We start from the raw sequence: 16001 nt of genomic DNA, 5'->3' as shown, positions 1-16001 counted from the left end.
AATGTAACTCACTAGTATCCTGTCGCCTATCAGTCCCTGTATGTAACTCACAATGCCAAATTTCTCAAGTAGTAGCAACAATAGGGGAAGCTCAAGATATTTGACCATTTTCTTTTGCACCAGTAAAAACCAACCAACCTGTGGTTTAAAGTTCAGTGTCATCCACTTCCACAGAAGAAAGAAAATGATAGTGATTATATTTTTACCCTAATTTTATTTTACAAGAGGAAATAAGGTTACAGCACAAACTGCTTTCAAGGAACAGTCTGAATACTTGGATAATATGTAGTTCTCACACATGCATGCAAATACATTCTAAAAAAAAAGTAACAAACAATACAGTCATTCCATCTCACGTGCTTCCACAGAACACCGTTACATTGCGGTAGCCATTCCACTTTCTGCAGAACTCTCTGTTTAATTCACAGTACTGATAAGCTGAAGTTTTCCTCTGAAAATATTCCAAGTGTCCTACCAGCATGTCTTGCACTGCTCTGTCATGGCAGTCACCATCAAAGTAAAAGTTCTGATCAACAACTTTTGGCTTTTTATGGATATTTGGTTCTAAAGAAACAGGCAAAGAAAACACAGGATTAATTTTGACCTAGCCGGTCACCTCAGTGACGCAGAGCATCCTATTTTGCAATTTAAACCAAACGCTATGAGGATAGTTTTGATTTTAATGTTTACATATCTGGAACTTTTAATACAACAAATATCATAAAAGAATGAATTGGTAAGATTAAAGGTAAGGACTAAGGCTCACATTGCTTTCAGTGGGTTTTGAATGAACCCCTAGGAAAAGGACCCTGCAAAGACTTACAGATGTGTTTGTAATCTGAAGTATATAAATTGACCCACTGGGTTTACTCTCATGCTTATCATGCTTATCATGACACACATGTATATGTTTTTTCAGGATCAGGGCCAAAATAAATAAAATGAATAGGACAGAATGCAATCAAAATTATGCCAACAATTTTCTGCATTTTGAGCATGGCAGGCTGAAGAGAGAGACTGAAGAAAAATTTTATAGCATAGACCCTTTTGCCTGGAACAATGCTTCATGTTCACTCTCTCTCTCTCTCTCTCTCTCTCTCTCTCTTTGGGCCTAGGATGAGTCAGGGGAGAGAGCATGGTCATGACCAATGCATCCACAGTCTTTACGCATCCACCTTCTAGAAGCCACTATGAAGATGTATGGGCTATAGTTACTGCTGTAACCCTGGGACTGTCGAAGCAACTAAAGATGAGCCACATGGATGTCTCAGGATGTGCTAGTGGGTTCTTATAATTATTTATACTGTGATAGCATTCAGAATGAGCGAGGCACTTTCCAAACACAAAGATAGACACAGGTCTGCCTCCAAAAGAGCCAAAAAACTTATATAGATTCATATATTCCAAGGATAGAAGGGACCGCTGTGATCATCATCTGAACTCATGTATAACACAGGCCACAGAACTTCCCCCGGAATAATTCTCAGAACACAGTTTTCAGAAGAACATCAAATCTTAATCTAAAAATTATCTGTGATGAAGAATCTACCTATGGTAAATGGTTCCAACGGTTAATTACTCTCACTGTTAAAAATGTATGCCATATATCCTGTTTGAATTTGCCCAGCTTCAACTTCTAGCTACCTGATTGTGTTATACCTTTCTCTGCTAGATTGAAAAGTCCATTATCAAATATTTGTTCCCTATGTAGGCACTTACAGAGTGTAACCAAGTCACCCCTTAATCTCCTCTTTATTAAATTAAATAGATTGAGCTCTTTAAATCTATCCCTATAAAACATGTTTTTTCTCGTCATTCTCGTGGCTCTTCTCTGAGTCCTTCCCAATTTATCAACATCCTTCTTAAATTGTGAACACCAGAACTGGAGACAGTGTTCCAGCAGCACTCATACCAGTGCCAAACAGAGAGGTAAAATAACCTCTCTACTTCTACTCAAGATTCCTGTGTTGGTGCAGCCAAGCATTATACGTTCACCCTCTTGGCCACAGCATTGCACTGGGAGCTCACATTCAGGTGATTCTCCACCACAACTCACAAATCTTTTTAAGAGTCATGTTTCCCAAGACAGAGTCCTCCATCCTGTGTGTATGGCCTACATGCTTTGTTTACAAATGTATATCTTTACATTTAGCCACATTAAAATGCTTATTGTTTGCTTGTGCCCAATATGCAAGCCCTTGAAAGGTCCCTGTGCAAGTCCCATATATTCAGGTTCTGTTCTTGTGAAAAGTAATCAGTTAAAAAAGCTATGGTGATTTATTCCTGTAATCCCCCACTGGTTAGAGAGTGGTATGGTCTCTCATTGATATGTCTCCATTTTCTGTGTAAAGACTCAGGGTTGGTGATCAGAACACAGCTCTTCATGGACATAATTAATGTGAAATATCTATACTCCCTCACCATATTTTTAATCTATAATTAAGTAAATCAAGCAGCTGAACTCAACCCACCTCAAGTGCTGATTTGAGAAATCTGACAAGTGTTATTTATAGAAAAAGGGTAAACTACTCTTAATGAATACTTGAAATATAATTTACATGCCATCAGGCTCATCAAAGTGGTGAAAATATAACATGAAAATAAGAATTTTTAATTAGTTACAAAGTTTTTCATTCATTTAAACTTTCTTACCTTGGCACTTATGGTTTAAACTTGGCAAATTTGGGCCAATGGGCGTGAATGTGCTTGTGAAGGTCCACCAAAGTCCCTCCTCTGAGCATGCATATATTGGATATGGATCCCTGCTAAACTGGTATTTGCTTTGACACAGTACAATACAGTCAATGGTCATGAGGTCCATGCCTTCCACTGAAGGATAGCCACAGACTATGGCTCCATGCTCCGGCAATTCCATGGTGCATGCAATTGCTTTGTGTATACATAAAAAAAGACAACAATAAAAACTGAGTTAACAATGAGTGACACTGTTTACATGTACTAAAAAGCAAATTATGCAAAATCTTAGACAGAAATTCTTAAAATATTTCTATAAATTAATATACATGATAAAAATGTTGCTGTTGGGTAAATCTTCAAGATGATGCGACTAGTCCCCTACTGTGTGTAAAGGGAAACTAGTTCTTATGTGCCTTTTTGCGTAACATAGGAAAAGTTTGGGATTGAACCCTTGCATGGACGTAAGATTCAGCCAGTCTTCAGCAATTCATTATAGCATTATACTGGAAATAGTATTTGGGAGCATGTATGGACATAAGAACGGCCCTACTGGGTCAGACCAAAGGTCCATCTAGCCCAGTACCCTGTCTTCCGACAGTGGCCAGTGCCAGGTGCCCCAGAGGGAATGAACAGAACAGGTCATCATCAGGAGGAACACAGCTAAAATTTTCAGAAGCAGTCAGGGAATTGGTGTGACCTGCTCCTGGGGTACTCTGTGGAAAGTGGGTTCTCAGTAGCCCTGAAAATCAGGCACAAGATGTCTCAAGTGGGATACCCCACACAACTGTGGCACACAAAGTGAGTGAGTGACCACTTCTGAAAACGTGCTTGTTACAGACGATTTCTTTGAATAGAGAGGAGCCTGAATCAGAATGCCAGATCTTTCCCCTCAAGCCTTGTCTCGGCCCCAACTTCCAATCTGGAGCCAAACTTTGCATCTCAGGCTCATATTTCATTATAACAGGTTGGTTTGAATTCTATAACTTGTGTGAAGATCTGTACCTGGAGCCATTGAAGGAAGCAATTCTTTACACAGAGCTGACACATAGGCTTCAGTAAAAAGCTAGTGTGCTGCGTGAGGACAGAGAGCAAAGCTGTAAGAACCGGGAAGGGCCATCCCTAGCCATTTTGGTGCACTACGCAGCCCCCCCCCCACCACCACCAGGGGGCTGTATGGGGCCCCAGGCCTCTGTGGGGGGTGGGAGCAGTAGCACAAGCCGGCGGAGTGGAGTGGGTTGGGGCTGGGTCTTTCCATTTCCTGCCGCCCAGTGAATGAAGGGCAGACCCATCCCGCACTCATGGGTGGTGGGAAGTGGAGTGACCTGGCCCCAGCCTGCTCCGCTCCGCTCCCCTGGCTCCCAGGCTTTGGGGGTAGGGGGGGAACCATCCCCCAGCACTCATTGGTGGCACAGAGCAGGCTGGGTCTGGGTCGCTGCACTTCCCGCCACCGCCAGTGAGTGCAGGTCTGACCCTGCTGCAGTCCTCAGGGGAGTGGGGGGGTGGGGTGCGAAAAGGCTGGGCGGGGACACAGCAGGGGCATGGGTTTTGGGGAAGAGGTGGAGTGGGGTCGGAGCTGGAGCAGAGCAGGGGTGGGAAGAGGTGGGGCTGGGGGGGAGCAGGGGCAGGGGCCATGGGGAAGAGGCGGAGCAGGGGCTGGAGCAGCACACAACTGTGTAGGGCACCAGGAAATTTGGTGCCCCAAAGTTCCTGGTCCCCTACGAAGCTGCGTACTTTGCTTATGGGTAGGGAGAGCCCTGGAGCTGGGGCAGGAGAACATTTGGGGATACATGTTTTCACCCTTGCATATAAATGGCCTGTAGATGTAGACAAAATGTGAGAGTTTATATCCTAACCCCCACTTGGTATTAATAATCAAACAACAAATGCCACAGGACAATTAGCATTAATACTTCATTATATTCTATTCTGTTGACCTTGAGTATAAGCCAAACACATACATTTCACAGAGATCTCAAAGGAACATTTGGCTTGGTTTCCTGAAAGATCTGTTGCTATATATTCCACTGAATATTGGCCATATGCCAGTTTGTCTCCATTATTAACATTGGACCCTCCTTTTGTGATTGTCAGTGGACCCCTGGAGTTGTCTTCAAACACAGGCTCCTTCCAAGACAATTCGGGCAAGTCATTCCAGTAGGGGTTTCCTTTTTTGGTTTCTATCTCAATGTTCTGAGGACAGGAGATCACTACAGGTGGTTCAGTATCTGAGGAAAGAACAATATACATAATAATATATATCAGACTTTGGCTATTCCAAATGCTAAGAAGCATAAGAAAGTAATATTGATAGTCTGTGTTTCACAATAAGATGCAATGAGACAACCCTGCTGCTCAGATCTAAGGTTATTTAACTGCATGTTTCTTAACTGAATAGAATTGCAATACACTTTAGGCAAAGGCATTGTGCCATTGTACAGTATTTAAGACATTTGGACCAGATCTGGATCCCAAGAAAGTCAATGGGAGATTTCCCAATGCTTAGCAGTAGTGCCGGGATTTGGCCCATAATTAGATCTCAACAAAGCATGTTGATTTTACTTACAATGGGCTAAATTCTTCTCTCCATGACACCAGTTAGACTTTACTGAAGTCATTGGGCTTCCCACTGGGTGTAACAGAGAGGAGAATTTCACAAGGTCTTAGGGTTTGATGTTCAAAGGTATTTAGGGGCTTGCAGATCAGCACTTTAATATGTTTGAAAATATGGCTCTTAAAGCTTAAAAAAAAAGAAATTAATTAGACTTATATCAGGATACTTTTAGGACATAAATGCTTCACCCGCCTTTGAAAAGTGACATCTATGCTGCCCACCGCGTAGCGCATACTCAGGAAAGGTTCTGCACTGCCTTTGGCACCTTATGTAACGTGTACCTGTGCAAAGGGAGTGCAATGTGGTGTAAATTACTGCCAAATCAGAATGTGAAAGTAAAAATTGCCTAAGCCAATTGAAACTACAGGAGAATTTGGGTTGAATAGAATACACTTACTCAACTGGGATTTAGTCAAGTCACCACACCGCTCTTGGCCTTCCCCCAGAATCTTTATCCCCATGTTCTGGGGCATAATTCTTCTATAATGGGGATCCTTTAAACTGGAATTTCAGAACATTCCCATAGCGTTGTGTGATGTGGGCAAAATATTCCCATTCTGATTTTTAAAATGGCTATTTTTCACTTTTCTCTAAGGCTAAATAGCTCTTGTTTTCTACAGGGGGCTTGTTCACTAGACTAAGAATCTCTAGTAAACAGCTTGCTGCAGCTGTAATTAAAAAACTAATTAAATTGGGCTCTATTTGAAATATATGAAATCTTTAATGAAGTACAAAATTGAATCAGGAAGCTTGCAGGGAAATAATAAAAAAAAATAATTTAAGGCAAAAATGGAAACATGTCAACAAAAGAATACAAATACAAACAAAAGCCCAGATTTTTGGCACAGCATACAGATAGGATACGGTGACATGGCAGTATAAAGAAGCAAATTCAGGTACTCTTGAGAGACCTGAACACTTATAAGCAGGGAGAGCCAAAAATAGTATCCCCAAAACTTCCCTCAGATTTGAAGATGAACTAAATGTGACCTTTTTAAAAAGTCAGATAGATAGATAGATAGATATAGATACATTGTTAAATAAATTTGCTCTGCCTATGTAACACAGGGTAAAACAGAAAGGGTTACACAACTAGCAGGCTAATTGCCCCTGATTCAACCTTTAGAGATAGATAAGTAGATAATAGTTGCGGTTTTTTGTGTGTTTACATATATATTGTTAGAGGTTGACAATGTAACCAAATGGTTCCTATATGTCGCTGTATTCTGTCAATTCAGAGATCAAAAGGAGATGTTAACATTTAGATGAACTGTGAGTGTAGTTTCAGAGTAGCAGCCGTGTTAGCCTGTATTCGCAAAAAGAAAAGGAGGACTTGTGGGAACTTAGAGACTATGCTCAAATAAATTTGTTAGTCTCTAAGGTGCCACAAGTACTCCTTTTCCTTTTGTGAGTGTAGTAATATCATTGTCTTCATTTCTCTTTGAAGTATGTAGTAAACTACCTGTAAATGGTGGGAGATGGACAGTTGCCTTATGCTAACCCATATAGCTAATTACCGGTGACGCTTAGGAAATAGGAGGTTACTTCAAAGCCACTATTCTTCACCCAAGGAACACCTGCTGTCAAAAGGCTGACAATAGCCTGCCAGGGATTTATAAAAAGAGCTCTTGGGCCTCCATGTCAGATCTGCTTACGCTTCATCAGGGGAAGTTTGAGTCACAAGACTGAGATCCCCAGATCCAGCCTGGGTCACCCTGATATTGGCCATTGGACTGTGACCTACATAACTGATTCTGAAAGAACCTTTTGTAACACTGAAGCTCACCATCTCTACTATGAAACTGACCTAAGAACTTTATTCATAACTGTATGTATAATGACCTTTTAACCAATACTCTCTCTCTTTTCTTTTTAAATAATTTTTAGTTTATTTAATAAGAGTTGGCTGTAAGTGTGTATTTCAGTAATGTCTGAAATAATCCGTGACCTGGTGGGTAATGTGTCTGAGCCTTTGGGCTTGGTAGAACTTTTTATATGATGAACAAGATTTTCAGTAATCCTCATCATATTTGACTTGGCTGTCTGGGTAGGAGCCCAAGGCTGTGTTGTTTTAAGGGAACTGTGCTTTTGGCTTCTGGGTAACCAGTAAGGTATTGTAGAAGCTGTTGTGTTGCTGGCTTGCTGAGTCTAATTATTACAAATAACCTCCAGTTTTGGGGATCATCTGCCCCATTCTTTGCAGTTTGCCCTGACTGAACAATCTCAGTGTGGCCCCCGCCCCCAGAGCCCTGGTCACAACCTAGTTTTTGGCTTGAGCCGCAAGTAGCAAATAATAAAACATTGTGAGAGAGTCTATCCTATCAGTCTTTCACTCTGGACTGCAACTAAAATGAACAGCACCAAAAATTAACAGCAAAAGTCCAGAACAAAGAAGTCGAATTACAATGAAACAAAACTTTTTAATGTTTGTCCACCTTGCTTCTACCCAATCCACAAAAAGAGAGAAAGGGCTCATTGCCATCATGTTCCCAAACTAACGTCACCTACAGAAGTATTTGTATGGCAGATCCCCTTGAGTGCCTTTATTCTGGACTCGTTTTCATTCATTCCACTCCTGAGGACCTCTGCAGAATCATATCTTTCAGCTAATACATTTTGGATTCAAGTAAAAGTTGACACGCTGATCTTACAGCTGTCTGTCCTTCATAATTTCCACATAGCTTCTGTGAGATGCATTGGACTTTGACACATTACACACTTCTGTAAACTCATGCTCACCTGAAGTACTTTCTGAAAGCCAATGTTTAGTATATTACAATACATCTGTTATATCTGTACTGTGTTTAGTACATTGCAATACAGCTGTTATATTTTAAAATATATGATTTTGATGAGTTAAGTAGATGTAGTTCAAAGCAAGTAGAAAAGGATTTCCAGCTCCCATCAAGAATGATGGGAGCTAATGGTGCACATTAGTGATAGGTTAGGGCATTAAATATGTATGCCTTTAAGATTATGGTTTATGTTATGCTGCAGCTAATCGCAAATGATTGCATATTATGAATTACCACAGATGGAGAGAAGACATTATGAAGCATATTAAAAAACAGGTAGGAGAAAAAATACTGTCCATCACTACCACAGTGACATTAAAATGTTCTGAAAAGACAATTTGTTACCTCTTTGGTTGTTTCCAGGCCCACAGTTAACAGAAAGATCTGATATTCTGAAATTGCCACAGGTGTTTGGGTGCCTGTTGCACTGGGAAATAACAGAGGGATCTTTGGCTACAATTTGTTCCACAGTTGCTAGGATGTTTTTTTTCACGGCCTGTTCATTGCAGTCACCCTCATAGTACTGTAGTGAATCTCCTCTTCTGGACCCTGTGCGACGCCTGACTGTTAATAGTTCACAGAACATGAGGTTAGTTAATAAAGATATGTCCAAAATGGTGCCATGATGCACAAAAGTGTTATGGAGTTTTCATATAATAGAGAGTAGAGTCCTGGCAAGCGCAAATGTATCACATTGCTTAAACACAAGGCCACAACAGAAAGCAGCGTGAGGGATTTATCAAAACCATAAATATACTGCTCAATACTTGAATGAGGGGTAAAAATGTCATTTTGGTTTCACATGTAAGACTCTAGCTCAAATAAAAAAGTAGCTATTTGTGATGGTTTATCACATACAACCTGACAGGAACAAATTTACAACCTGAGTAGCACACTGCCATTTCCGGTAACATATCACAAACTTTCAGTGTTAACAGAGGGCTCTATGCAAAAAATAAATCTTGCTCCACACCCTTGATTTGAGCTTTCAGAAAGAAACTGGCCACGCTTTCTGTGTCATCTGCAATTGCTTACCATAGACAGATGACTGGGGACACCGCTGTGAGACCCTGTCTCCATCTATACACCCCATTCAAATGATAAAACTATGTTTTGACGTTTAAAATTAATCCATCTGCAGATTAGATTAATTGCCTGTGATGTCGCCAATCCCCAACAAGATACCTCAGTTTGATCCCCAAAGCCACGGAAGCCTCTGCTGGGGGTAGTACAGAGCTGCACCAGCCAAGCAAGAGTTCCAGAATGCATTGTGCCTCAGGCAGGCCCGCGGGAGAACCCAGGGTAAGTAGTTATGACACCACCCTTGGCGGTATGGGACTGCTCTGCGTCCTTTGCAGAAGCTAATGCAGGCAGCGCTCTATGGTGCTATTCCATCTGGCCCTGTTTCCTTAAATATATGGTTCTCTTGCCTCCTTGGAGTCCTTCTTGGATCTGTTTAAGAAATTATGTTCTCTTTCAATTTCTATTTGAAAAGTATCCAATAAAAATGGCCAGTAGAGTACTCACCAGTAAGGGCTTGTCTACACTGGGAAATTTACCAAAATAGCTATTTCAGTATAACTCTACAAGTGGACACACTTATTCTGGAATAAGACTGCCCTTTTCTGATTTAACTTAATCCATTTAGAAATTATAAATTAAAATTTTAAATAATTATTCCAGAATAGCTATTTTGGTCAATGTCCAAGCGTAGACAAGCACTAGGGTACACCTTCCTCCTGTAGTGATGGGGAGGTGAGGGAATAGCATTAGGCTTGCAAGTCTCAGGAAGTATTTTGGAAGACCTCTAAGTCAAGAGTTAAAGGATCTTAGTTCAACAATTTAGTATTAGCCAGACAGTTGTGCTACCTTAAAAACATTAATAATGCTGAGAAATTGCCTTCAAAATCTAAAATACCTGTTCTCCATAACCAACAAAAATAATTAAATTTTGTAGGACCTACACACACTATTTGTGACTGCTCAACTCCTGACACTATACACGATGCTAGTGAATAATCATGGTAGTGAGCAATACTAAACCATAATGGCTTTTTTTATTAGAAACATGGGGAGGGAAGGAGAAGTAAAGATTTGCTAAAAGAAAACAGGCAAAATGTGTAGTGAGAGAGTTTATTGTCAAGCCACTTTGGAAGGCTGTCAATAAAGAGGGAAACCCCATTGCACATACACACACACTTAATTATGATCAGACTTTGCAGGAGAAGCAAAGTGGGTAAATTCTCAGGCCAACTTCTGCTCTGAGCTGTAGCTCACGAAAGCTCATGCTCAAATAAATTGGTTAGTCTCTAAGGTGCCACAAGTACTCCTTTTCTAGTTACACCACTGTAACTCCACTGCATTCCTCTGTAACTGACATCAGAATGTTGCCCTGAGAACCAACACACTCTCATTGAAAATGGAGAAACAAAACATTCATTTCATGGCATAACTGGAATCCATATCTTCATGTTGTCTTATACAAAACTCTAATAGCCGCTGAATGTGTAAATCAATAAGCTTTCAGTCAGCAAGAGTGTTTAAGAAAGCTAATCCACTGAAACTTTCAAGCCTGCTCACCTGTGCAAGTCTCTGGCATGTGAGCCTTTGTCATTTGCCAGGCTTCATCCAAATGAAACCAACTTGTCCCAGACTGAGAAGGCTGGCAGAAAAACACTGATCCTGCTCTCCGATGGAAACCAGTGCTTTTCATGCAGAATGGTACACAAAACTGCCATTTGTTCATTCCACTGCCAGGATAAGATAACGTTCCACAAGCCAAAGACCCATCAGTGGGAGGTTGGGCAGTGCACGAAAGATCTGGCTCTAAGAGCAATATAAAAAAATATTAAAGTATCAAGTCCATTAGTATCACTGTAGTAGAAATACAGTAAGTAAACTGCCCACAAAGAAATACATGCTTGTAATTTTTTTTTTAAACAGTTAAGTTCTTTACTGAATGATACCATTTCCAAGTGCTTAGGATATCTGGGATGCTCAGAGTGGGTTATTTCTAGAACTCGTTGAAATTGTATGTTCAAAACTTTTTTTAATGAAACTTTTCCATTTTTCAAAACCAAGTACCTTCATGGAGTCTTCATTTTTTCCCCCAAGTTTTACTGGAAATGAAACTGAAAATATTAAACTTAAGACATTTGAAATGACAGCTATTCAGTTTTCTTCTTTGTTCCCCTTTGTGCCACTGTGTGCAGCAGAATGAAGCATGTCTGGGACATGTTTCATTTTTCTTTTGTCATTTTGTCATTTTTCCAAAGTTGGAAAAGGGAACAATGTAGCAAAAGAAAAAAGAAAAAAATGTAATAGTGGGAAAAGCCTGGGGCATCGTTTTTTATAGCAGTCAGTACCAAAAAAATGGGGTGCGAGAGAAGGGAAAAGACATGCAAATTCAAAATTATTAAAATCAAAATTCAAATAAGAAAGAAAGAAAGAAACAAAGAAAGAAAGCTCTGATTTGAATTCTACAAAATGGAAACAAATTGATTTTTTTTTTGCAAAATTAGTTCCCCATCATTTGATTAGCTGTGAATCTAGTTTTACTGTGTGGCAGAGCAATGACTTGAACCAGACAGGATATTATATCGGCTCATTTAGTTGTGCATACTCACAAACAGCGATAGATGACAAAAGCAAAATACAGCTGATGGGCCAAATCCTCAGCCGGAGTAAACTGGCATAAATAATGGAGCTAAACTGATTTACATCAGCTGAGGTGCTAGCTCTCTAACTCACATGTGTAACATGGCCCTTTCTATCTCTAGCAAACTCCTCTAAGTTCAGTGCCACTCCTCTAAGTTCAGGGCCACCAGTCACTTTCTCCATTACTGCTCTTCAACCATCTCCCAAATGTCTCTGGGAAGATGTTTTTAACTCTATTCAAACCCATTATATCCTTTGCTATGACCATGTGACTGTAATGCAGAATCACTACATGCAGTCACAATACAGGCGTCAATCAAAACTGTTTCAGAGTAGCAGCCGGGTTAGTCTGTATCCGCAAAAAGAACAGGAATACTTGTGGCACCTCAGAGACTAACAAATGTATTTGAGCATAAGCTTTCGTGAGCTACAGCTCACTTCATCGGATGTATTCCACTGAATGTATCCGATGAAGTGAGCTGTAGCTCACGAAAGCTTATGCTCAAATAAATTTGTTAGTCTCTAAGGTGTCACAAGTAATCAAAACTATGTTGATGATGCTATGTCTGCCATCTGGGGCTTAAGCAAAAGGGAGTTAATGAAACTTCAAAGCAATCTCTCACTCTAAATTCTTGCATTTCAAAGGAGTTACTGTCTTTGAGACAATGGATACTGTCAACTCCCCATCAAGAGAGACAGTGTATATTGTTCACACTTAAGTGTACGTCCACTAAAGTATTTAACTACTTTAACTAACACCACTTGATATTGAAATAGGCGGATCTGGGTCTGTTTACCTCTTCTCCAGGGAGTCCCTTCCCCATTTAAAAAAACTCTTAAAGCAATAAATGCATGCTATGTAGCTTGAACACTTTTGCTCCATGAATTTTAGTTAATATATAGTGCACAACCTTTTAGTCAACTATGGTATTTCAACCCCTCTTGTTTACAGTGACACAAGAAGGGGATGCTGCCTTTCAGAGCACAATGTTTGCTCTGCCTTACACATTCCTGAGGAACCATTCCCCTAGGAATGTTTCATGGTTGGAGTATGTGCTGAAAGAAAGGAATCACAGTTATATAGGCCAGCCAGGGCTGACAGGAAAAATAGTATCATTTACTCTGTGTGTGTGTTAACCTATCAGTTGCATTCTTCTTCTGAATAAAATAAAACATGCTTTTGGCATCTTTCACATCCCACAGTACTTTATAAATAGCTCTGCACTATGCACACATACATATCTGACACATCACTAAGCAACAAGCCGTTGTTACACGGAGACAGAGAGTTGATTGCAGAATTAGACCTAGAAATATAGTCTGGTGATTAAAGACCAGGCGTGCACACAGCAGTTCCTGACTCTGCCACAGGGTTTCCTTACTTTAAACCTCTGTAAAATGGGCATAATGACACCTACCCATCTTTGTAAAGCACTTTGATATCTTTGAATATAAATTACTCTACGAATGTGACATGTTCTTATTATTCAAAAAATTCTAGAGGATCTTAATATTTCAGCTAGACCCCAGGACCCAGAACAGTGTAGGGGAACCTCTCCCCACTCCCTTCTCTGGGGTCACTAGGATCCACATGGTGTATCCCCCCTGTCCAGCCCTGTGGCCTGGGGGAAAACCACAGAGAGAACCCAGCCAGAGACTCCAGCCAGTAGAGCCAGTAGCAGCTAAAGCAGGCATAGCTGCACTGGTGGGGTAAGAGTATATGGGACCCAGCCAGGGCACCATACCCCTGCAGCCAAAACTGTGCAGAAGGGCCCCACACACTCTGGGGGCACCAGGAGCCAGCCAGAGATTCCAATCAGTCAGACCAGAAGCAACCAAAGCAGGGACCTTTTCCACCACTGGCCATTTCAATGAAATTTGTACGAAGTTCTGTCTTTCTTGGCCCTGTGTTCCAATCCCGCCCCTCCCCTCACCTCTCCTCTCCCCAGTCTTTTCACCTCAACTTCACTCCACACCTGCCCCTCCTTACCCCCTTCTCCCCTGACCTGTCTCCCTTGCCTTCCTTCTCTTCCATTTTCTTTCCATATAGCTGATCCCCTCCAAAGTAACCTGAGGATTCTCTGATGGTTTGTCTCCAGCTGACCCATGCTTCCCAGGAGCAGAAGGGGCAAAGGGCCCAAGACTGATATGGAAGCACAGAGCTCTTCCCAGCTGATAGCCCTGGGAGCAGAACCATGGCTTGTCCCACACAATGGACTGATCACTTTGTAGATGTTCATGGAATTTTCCATTTCCCTCTACAATTCCTACAAATTTCAGAGTAACAGCCGTGTTAGTCTGTATTTGCAAAAAGAAAAGGAGTACTTGTGGTACCTTAGAGACTAACCAATTTATTTGAGCATAAGCTTTCGTGAGCTACAGCTCACTTCATCGGATGCATACTGTGGAAAATACAGAAGATGTTTGTTTTTATACACACAAATCATGAAAAAATGGGTAAATAAAATATCAAATAAAATAAACACCCATTTTTTCATAACTTGCGTGTATAAAAACAAACATCTTCTGTATTTTCCATAGTATGCATCCGATGAAGTGAGCTGTAGCTCACGAAAGCTTATGCTCAAATAAATTGGTTAGTCTCTAAGGTGCCACAAGTCCTCCTTTTCTTTATATAAGGTGAGTAATTGTAAATAGATATTTTGTCTTACATTCAGCTTATGTTCATTTAGTTGACAGAGAGAAGTGTTTGATAATTGAATTACTGTGCTTCCTCATTGAAGTCACTTCCTGATAAACAGCCAAAGTATTTTTTAAAAATAAATACGGCATCTTGAATCATCTAGGCTGCTTGGCTGGACAGAGCTGGTGTGGTGTTATCATGGTACAACAATATGTGTTATTAGTTCTCTTCTAAACAGCAGAACAGAGTCCAACTAAAAACATCATAAATTTATTGTTCTGTTTTGATATAATAATTTGTGGGAAAATAAAAACATGTAAACACGATTGCTCTAGTTCAACTCACATTAGTTTATAAATCCATTTAGTTAAACAGTGCAAACCCCCGGGTAGAGACTCTTATTTCAGTTTAAAACTGCCCTATTTCAATTTAGCTTAAACCAAATTCCTAATCAATTTAAGATAATCCAAAATAAACATAGTGTAAACTGAAATAAGAATGTCCACACAGTCTTTTGCACCAGTTTAAGTAAATCACTATTGAGTATAGTATTAGACCATAATTTAAACTACTTCAGTTTTCTTGTGAAAACTAAATCCTACAAAAGTTAGTGCATTTTTTGCATCCATCACCTACTGCATTTTTTGGGGTAAGTGTAGCATTCTGTAATGACATGGGTATTTAACTGTCTCATCAAATTCTACAGCTATTGTGCAAGCTGTAGTTATGGGGAAGATCCCATCATGAAAGGGGAAAAGGGAAAGAAAAGGTAAGGTATGGAATATTTATGGAAAAGGGAGTGCTCTTCTATTAATGTTATTTTTATATTAAAAATATGGCAAACGAATAATAGCACTATACAATATACATCAGTCATATGTGCCCACACTTGGAGATTTGACAATAAAATCCTCATTCATGCCAGCACCAGCCATGAGGTTCCAGCAATTGCTAGTATTTGACCACCTTAATTAAGCCTGTAAAAGCCTGTTCTGCATTTGATCGATGGTGAGGAAGGTTTTACAAAATTCCTTAATATAGACACAGCAGAAATGACACACATGATTGTGGGGTTTTGTACAGTGAAACTGTTCACATCGTTACAAAACACAGATATTCAGTAAACGTCTTTAATGCTCTCTCCCACCACGTTGATGAATCTTGCTGTTACATTATGGCTTCTAGGAGATCTCAAACAGGAAAAGTAATTTTCTATTTCTTCTTTCTTCCACCTCTAATGATCAAGTTGTCAGCATTGTGGCTTAAGTCAAGTATCACTTGCATTTTCCTTTTCATTTAAAAATGTTAATCAATGGTAGCAAAAAATCTTTGTGCTTAAAATAGAGCAGTTTAATTTACAATGAGACCTAAGAAACAACCTGGCTAATTTCAGAGAAGTCCTAATTATTTTTTTAAAAAATCCAAACCCTACTGACTCAAGAACTGGTATATCCATTTGCCATTGATCTTCATCAGGATCTTTCAAATGCCAGGACTTTTCTACACATAAAAATTGTGCTAATTTAACTAAATCATTAGAAACTGATATAGTAAAGGAGGTGCAACCCCCTTGTGGGGACATTCTTAAATCAGTTGA

At 40.1% G+C, this 16001-nt stretch overlaps 1 protein-coding gene across 1 annotated transcript in view; it reads right to left on the bottom strand.

Moving 5' to 3' along the window:
• Positions 1 to 209: 209 nt before the first annotated feature.
• The window catches only part of LOC141995610 (hyalin-like), a 96707-nt gene continuing 80915 nt past the window's right edge, over positions 210 to 16001 (bottom strand). The window contains exons 5-9 of the mRNA XM_074966865.1: positions 10684 to 10929; positions 8449 to 8667; positions 4656 to 4922; positions 2653 to 2889; positions 210 to 564 (exon numbers count right to left, since the gene is read on the bottom strand). Coding sequence (XP_074822966.1) covers positions 353 to 564; positions 2653 to 2889; positions 4656 to 4922; positions 8449 to 8667; positions 10684 to 10929 — 1181 coding nt within the window. The 3' untranslated portion in view covers positions 210 to 352. The remainder of the gene's footprint in view (positions 565 to 2652; positions 2890 to 4655; positions 4923 to 8448; positions 8668 to 10683; positions 10930 to 16001) is intronic.

This window comes from Natator depressus, chromosome 11 (genome assembly GCF_965152275.1).
Source record: "Natator depressus isolate rNatDep1 chromosome 11, rNatDep2.hap1, whole genome shotgun sequence".
In the NCBI taxonomy this organism is placed as follows: Eukaryota; Metazoa; Chordata; order Testudines; family Cheloniidae; genus Natator; species Natator depressus.
Note: the sequence above shows the minus strand (reverse complement) of the source record. Positions and strands in the feature narration are given on the sequence as shown.